The 7,656-nt window shown below is 38.6% G+C and overlaps 1 protein-coding gene across 1 annotated transcript in view; it reads right to left on the reverse strand.

Moving 5' to 3' along the window:
• Positions 1-3,448: 3,448 nt before the first annotated feature.
• The window catches only part of CKMT2 (creatine kinase, mitochondrial 2 (sarcomeric)), a 14,105-nt gene continuing 9,897 nt past the window's right edge, over positions 3,449-7,656 (reverse strand). The window contains exons 8-9 of the mRNA XM_008566608.1: positions 6,397-6,522; positions 3,449-3,712 (exon numbers count right to left, since the gene is read on the reverse strand). Of these exons, the coding sequence (XP_008564830.1) occupies positions 3,593-3,712; positions 6,397-6,522 (246 nt within the window). The 3' untranslated portion in view covers positions 3,449-3,592. The remainder of the gene's footprint in view (positions 3,713-6,396; positions 6,523-7,656) is intronic.

The following is a 7,656-nucleotide window of genomic DNA, read 5'->3' on the forward strand; positions in this document are numbered from 1 at the left end:
TTGTCTTTTTTCGTGACCGGCAATGGATCGCAACCCTCGGAGTTGCGCCCACACCCCCCTCATCCAGAGAGCGGCCGGTCTGTATGTGGGATCCGAACCCTTGGCGGGAGCACCGCCGCACTCCCAAGCAGCGCACTGTAGCAGTGTGCCACCAGGCCGGCCCCGGAATTATCTTTATTTTTCAAATAAAACCCAGTGAAATAATTTGCCTCTGGTTCCATAGCTATTTAGTGGCTGAGCCTAACTTTAATGTAAATCTTTTTTATCAAAACAATTTCTTTTGGCTGCTTTCAAAATATTCGGACATTTATTAAATGACGTTTAGCATGAGGGAAGAATAGCCCATTCCCCATAAGCCAATTTACTGTGGCATCACAGAAGTCAAAGAAAAGACGTCTGCTTCTTTTCCCCCATAGAAGAGAGCCAGAATTATTTCCTAGCCATCAAAGCCTGCTCTAGCTGCATTTTGTCTCACAGGCAAGTAATGTAGCAAATTTTAAAAGACGCTGTGACTCAGAACCATGCTTTGTTCACCACATTGCTTGATGAATATTGATTGAACTAGACCTTAGTAAACAGGAACTATTTGCATGCTATGACTACTTTGTCTGGATAATATGGCATTCAATTAGAATTTTAACTAATAGTTAACAGTCCCTTTATCCCTTCCAATGGACTCATCTTTCACATAAAAAATAGTTTATTTTTACTGTAACATTGCCAATATGCTTGTTTCTTGTGGCAAAATTACAATTTACCACAACTTCTGCAACAGGATTATATCACTCAAATGCTTGGCAATGCTTGAGAGGAAAGGATATTCTCGTATCTAATTTAAGTGCTGTTACACAATGTGAACATTGTCTGAAGAGCTGTTAGGAAAGGATGTTTGAGGAATATGGAAGGTTTCAAAGAGAAGTGAGGTACCAGATAGAGTGTTTAGGAATCCATTGTAGACTTGGTCTAAACTGTGTAGACTGTAGTTATGAATATTTTGTTAAAGGGTAGAATTTACTCTTGAGTAAATTCCTGGTAATACATTAAATGTCAAATAGCCCTGCAAATGAAGAGTTTCGAATGTAAATAATTTAAAGATTAAGTATGAACAGTCCAGAATTTACTCTTGAGTAAATTCCTGGTAATACATTAAATGTTAAATAGCCCTGCAAATGAAGAGTTTCGAATGTAAATAATTTAAAGATTAAGTATGAACAGTCTGTGAGCAAGCCAATATTGAATGAAAATGTCAGTGTGGTTATTGATGAATTAAAACTAATGGCTAAGGGTGAGAAATGAATTTAGATAAAAATGCAGCAACAAAAATGGAGGGAAATGTTCTCTGGAATTCTCTGGACCTTAGACAATCAGGTAATTCTTGTTGTTAATGATATTGATGATCTTGCTTGAGATGTTTTAATATAGACTACAAGGCTTGCTTTTGTTTTTATATCAGTAGCCATATGAGGGTACTTCAGAAAGTTTGTGGAAAAGAGAATTAAAAGAAAATATAAATCTTTCCGTGAACTTTTTAAAGTACCCTTGTATATTTTATGCCAATGCATGTTTTTCAGCTTTCCTTGTAAAAAAAATGAAATACTGGTATATGTCTGTCTAGTCTCTTCAGCTCATTTATGCTTATGTTTCTTCAGCTGTATGAATTTGCCTTTATTTACCACTTAGCTCATAAAACCTTTTAGAAGAGGGACCATCAGTCCTGTTTGTGTGCCCTAAAGGATGACGTGAATGGATATTTAGGGGCAGATTATTATAATATTATAATAGTGATTTCTTTATTTTTGTTATTTATTCAGTAAATACTTGCATAGTACTTAGTATGTGTTGAATACTTCTAAGTGAACCATTCGAATACTAATTAATTTTATCCTCCCAGCAATCGTATGAGACAGGTGTAATCATTGTTCTCATTTTATACAGAGGAAACTGAGGAACCTACAGATTAAGTAAGTCACTCAATGTAATATAGTGAGGGAGTTGGGACTTGTGCCCCAGCAGCGTGGCTATAGTCAATGTGCTTGCCACAACACCATGATCTTCTCTACCCTTTATCCCTCTGTACCCAGAGAATATCAGCCACTGCCTGAGGGTGTGATCCCTCCTTTGTCTTCAGGCACTGGTTGGTGAAGTAGCCCTCCACCCCATCCCACTCAGAGTACTTAGGGTGATGTCCCAAATTATATTGGTTTCCTCTTCTGAATTTCTACCACATACCAATTTGTCACTCCAAAGTTAGAGCAGTGTCTATTAGTACCAGCACAATTGTGTTCTTTTTATACAGTGTACTTTATTTTTCCCAATATAGCAGGAGGAAAGACAAATGCTTATATTATAGCACTAATTTATTTTAACTATAGCTTGCAGAGCTCACTTACTATAGAATGCAGAAGTTGATCTCATTTCTGGTATTCAGGCTAACAATGTTTGTCTTTTGTGTGTGGAGAGTTTAATAACTTGTTACATAATTTATTTTTCTTCTATCATGGCCCTTCAGGTTACTTGATCTCATTTCTGGTATTCAGGCTAACAATGTTTGTCTTTTGTATGTGGAGAGTTTAATAACTTGTTACATAATTTATTTTTCTTCTATCATGGCCCTTCAGGTTACAGACATCATAGGATGGATGGAAAAGAAGAACAAGATTTGAGATAAGGATCTTCATACTGAGGGAAGAGTTCAGCTTTCAAATTATACTAAAACATTTTCAGTATTTCAGACATCAAAGTTTGAATTGCTTTTAAGAGACTGAATATACAAATGGACAATGGCCAACTATATATGACAATAGAATTCTACCCACAACTCCAAAGCAAACCAAACCACAACTTAATAGCAACAAGACACGAGTGGTCAGGACTTGGGCGATGACTGCCAGCTTCCCTAATTTTTGCCCCTGTTTTTAACTCAGGACCAACCAGATAAAGCCAAATATGCTTCCTAAACTAATCATATAGAACACCCCTTTCTAGTTAGCCTGCCTCCAGCTTCCCTGCACCTACAACCCCAATCAGGACACCATAAAGCTTTCCCATGTGTCTACATGCCTTTGTGTCTCTGCCAAATGCAAATGATGGTAACTGGCTCCCTTGCTGTATAGTAAGCTCTGAATAAATGAATGCCTCTGTTTGTCGGCATTTGTATAGTCTTTGTTTATTTCCATACTTTCAAAAGAAATACTTTCCTCCTGCTCCATTTGCCAGAAACTTGATTATTATATTAGTTCCTCATTTTCCAACAGCATCCATAAGGGGTTGGTTGAAGAGTTGACTACATTTAACGTCTAGATAGTAGAAGGATTATATAGGTTGCATGTAAGTGGTCTTAAAAACATTAGTTTTATTATCACCTTAAATCATTTGTGCCTCCTGCTACATGTAATTGGATGTGTTTGCCCTTCTTAGGAGTATTTAAAAAGCAGAGAAACAAACCAAAGATATTAAGGAGAGTTTTATTGTAAAGATAGGCATGACCTACAATTTTACATTTTTCCAAGTCTACAAAAACTCTCAGAGTAGATATTTCTTTGTATCTGTCGTACCAGCAGACAGATTATCTATAAATTGGGAAAGGGAAAGTTCACTTCTTGACAAACTGGGGCAGAGGTGGTGGCACCTTAATATCTTGGCCTCTCTCCAACTTCTTTTCACAATCCACCAGGTAATTGACTCCATCGATGACTATCTGAACAAGCTCAACCTTGGATAGTGAAAAAGATGAAGATTAATTTGAATAGACGACATCTGCAGGGCACTGATCAACAGGAACAACACTGGGATAAAAGAGAACTTGTCACTTAGACGGACTGCATAACAACTTCTTCCTTCTCATGATTTCCCTAAAGAGATGCAGGAGGAAAGTTGTTTGGAGGTCCTTGTCAGAGATGGAAGCCAGAGATATCACAAAGGTTTCTCTCAATCTTTCTTTAGTTAAGATGGGGCTACTACTTTGTGTGTCAGAACTTTATTATATATATACAGACCATTAGTTTGCATCTCAGACACTTTTCCCCCATCAGTCTCTGCTATAAAATGCCAGAATTTGTCCAAAAGTAGGAGTATGCCATGATACCTTGGTGTTGTTCTTTGGCCTGCATCTGAATTCTACCTGCCACTAAACTATCTGAGCATTGAATATGCCATAATTCAGATATGTCATTTGCACAGTGGATGTCTTTCTGAAAAATTGTTTAAGATCAAATGTTTGGCAACTAAATTATGTTTGCACTGTGCCAGGCAAATTTATTACTTAAAAGGAAATTTTGTGACTTATATTAAGATATACTTTCTAAAATTCCTGCTTTGAAAAAAATGTTAGAAGTTTGGTTTGCGAATATTTGTTTTTCTTAAACTAGAGCACATCTACCTATGAGTTTTTTCCTGGGATCACCTCCCAAACAAGTTACTTGCACTGCTTTCTAAGGAGACCCAAACTGAAATAGTAAGCAATTAGTTAATTCCAGACAGCACTAAAATACGTGCTATAATTCGAGAATGAGCAGCACGGATGGAAGGGATCACTGAGTGTTAGAGCTGGAACAGCCCGTAGGCATGAGGGAGTCCAGTTCCCTCCCCAGGTCCTTTCATGCATGAGGAACAGAGGCCCTGGGAGAGGGCTGGGTCAGAAAGCTCGTCACTACTGAAGAAACACTACTTATCCAATTGGCCCATCTCAGAGTTGATGTGGGTGTGGGGAGGTGGGTCTCTTATTCACTGTTAGTGGGACTCTATTTCGGTATAAATCTTCTGGTAGGAAACTTGCTTATACATTTTTAACCCAGGAATTTCTTTCATAGAAATCTATCCTAATTAAACAATCAGAGTTGTGATTACAGTTATGTGCAGAGATGGTCAAACAAAATATCAAATAATCATCAGGAAAATATTAAATAGATAATGGACTATTTTTGCTACATTGTCATTAAAAAATCATGTTTTGAGGAATACAATATGTGGGAAAATGCTCATGATATGATACACTGGAAAAATGTGTTATAATACCAAATGTGTTACGATAACAATTTGCTTAAGAAAGTTTTTTAACTAACTATAAAAAAGAATGGAAGGCAATTTAGAATAATATTCACAATTGTTATCAAGGTTGTTGGTTAAAATAAGTTGTGTTTTAAAAATACTTTTTTCCATTTTTCTAGCTTTTCTAATGATCACCTGTTAACTTATGGTTAAAAAAGTTTTTTAAGCATGAACTACTTTGCTTTCCAGTAATGAATATCTAGTTAATATTAGAAGTTGACAGGGCTAGGCCCCAGATTTTCTTTATTTACTGCACCACACATTCTCCAGTAAATTTCAGAAGTTGTAGTATTTATAGCTGCTTCTTCCTCAGGTCCTTTGCCAGAGCTGGTAATGCACAAACTGATTTAATTGTTTTGACCGCTTCCTCTTTTCCTCTCCTCAGTTTAATGGTAGGGATACCAATAAGCAGTGAAATATTCAAAAGCTGGCCAGGAAGAAGAAAGAGCTTTGATAATCCACAGATTTAATAACCACCCACTGAGTTATTAAGAGTTGTAGTTATAAGAAGAAGAGGCTTTTAAATTAATAATGGGCATAATATATTCAATGCGACCACATTCAGATAAGGTGGTATAACTTCAGCTGCGATCAGCACTTGCTTGGCATTCAGCAGCCTGTTCCTTAAGAGTGTTCTTTAGGCCTCACCATCACTCCAGGACTACACATAGACTGTGAATCCTATTCATCCCATGGATTCATAGAATCCTAAGGATTAGTTTATGAGAACAATCTTATATATAACTAGTGTACACCATATTTGCCACCTTTGGCCCTAAAAAATAAAATTTTAGAAGTCACCTACTATGATGCCTTCACCAAAGGAAATTCAGAATCAAGAGAAAATTCCACTCCTTTACCACCTCCAGTGGGATAGCACACATGTTCTCTGACTTCACAGTGATAAAATACTGCTGTCCTTTAGCATAACAGAGCTCCTGCTTGCCAAAGATTGTTGTAATAGCTCTCAGGGGCAGGTCAGTGACAATAATACCACTGTGAATTCCTTTTTTGCCTATAAATTCTCAGATTTCACTGTGTTTATCTATATGCACTTATTTCCCATGGAAGAATAATATTACAGAATGTAAAGCTAACATGACTCAGGGCTCAATGGGGAGAAAGAAGATCTTGAATTTTGTAAAAAAAGAAAAGAAAGAGAGAGAGAGAGAAAGAAGGAAAGAAAGAAAGAAAAAGAAAGGAAAGAAGGAAGGAAGGAAGGAAGGAAGGAAGGAAGGAAGGAAGGAAGGAAGGGAAAAAGTCAGGCTGCTTAGGCTACGTCTCTATTCCTTCTTTCTCGGAGGCTGATGGTGTTAGTTCATGTTAGGAGAGTGTGAGAGATGTTGTTACCTCTGATCGACCAATTCGATCTATGTTAGAAATGTCATACACATCTGCCACCGCTGCAGTGTCCACACCACCTGTGCCACGCTTCTGGAGTCTTAGGTTCTCCAGGATCTTAGAAAAGCGTGGATCCTAGGACAAGGGATAATACTTAGTGTCGTAAGAAGCAAAATTCATTCACCGTTATTGGCACATTCACTTAGAAAAAACTTAGCATGAGAGATAACAGATAACATTTATAAAACATTTATTTACTATATACCAAAGCGCTATGCTGGACCTTTTCAGACTTATAACAACCCAATGAAGCAGGTATTGCTTTCATCCCCATTTCACAGATGAGGAAACTGAGGCTCAGAAGAATTAACTTGCCCAAAGTCACACAGCTAGACAGTAGCAGGGCTGGAATTGAACTTGGGTAGTCTGACTCCAACCTTGTGTCCTTAACTTCTATACTTTTTTTTTTGGGGGGGGGTGCATCTGATTGCCAGCTTTGGTGTGTTTGTTACTCATCTGTTCACCAGTTGTCACTGTTAGAATCATGAGGTTAAATCACTTCAGACAATTTTCTTAGCATTGGAATTTTGAATAGCAAAAATTGTTATATGAATTTTAGAAGCACATTTTCTAAAATTGTTTTAAAGTGTTGGATTCACTTGGTGTGCTATGGCAGAAACTATGTTGCCCACCGGAATCCTTTTCTTCTTCTTCCAGCATTGAGGCTGAGGAAGTGACCACTGGCTAAACTCTTGCTAATGGAACAAACAGAGGTAATGTGTGCCACTTTCGGGCCTAGAGCTTAAATCTTTACACTGACACACCCGCTTGCTCTCTCCTCTTCCCACAAGCTGGAACGTGAGGCCTGACTGTGACCACACAAAGGGGGACAATGCCCTCCGACAACAGGACTCCGAATGTAGTCTCCTGACCCACAGCCTCAGCACCACCTGGAAACTTGTTAGAAATGCACCTTCTGTGGGTGGGTCTAGCAATCTGTGTTTTTTTTTTGTTTTTTGTCTTTTTCCGTGTCCGGCAATGGATCGCAACCCTCAGTGTCGCCCCCGTACCGGACCAGGACCGGCAACGGGATCGCAATCCTTGGTGTTGCTCCCGCGCCTCGCTCAGCCAGTGAGCGGGAACCGGTCTGTATGTGGGATCCGAACCCTCGGCGGGAGCACCACCGCGCTCCCAAGTGGCGCACTGTAGCAGTGCGCCACCGGGCCAGCCCAGAAGGTGCATTTCTAACAAGTTTCCAGGTGATGCTGA

This window comes from Galeopterus variegatus, unplaced genomic scaffold (genome assembly GCF_000696425.1).
Source record: "Galeopterus variegatus unplaced genomic scaffold, G_variegatus-3.0.2 Scaffold254, whole genome shotgun sequence".
NCBI lineage: Eukaryota > Metazoa > Chordata > Mammalia > Dermoptera > Cynocephalidae > Galeopterus > Galeopterus variegatus.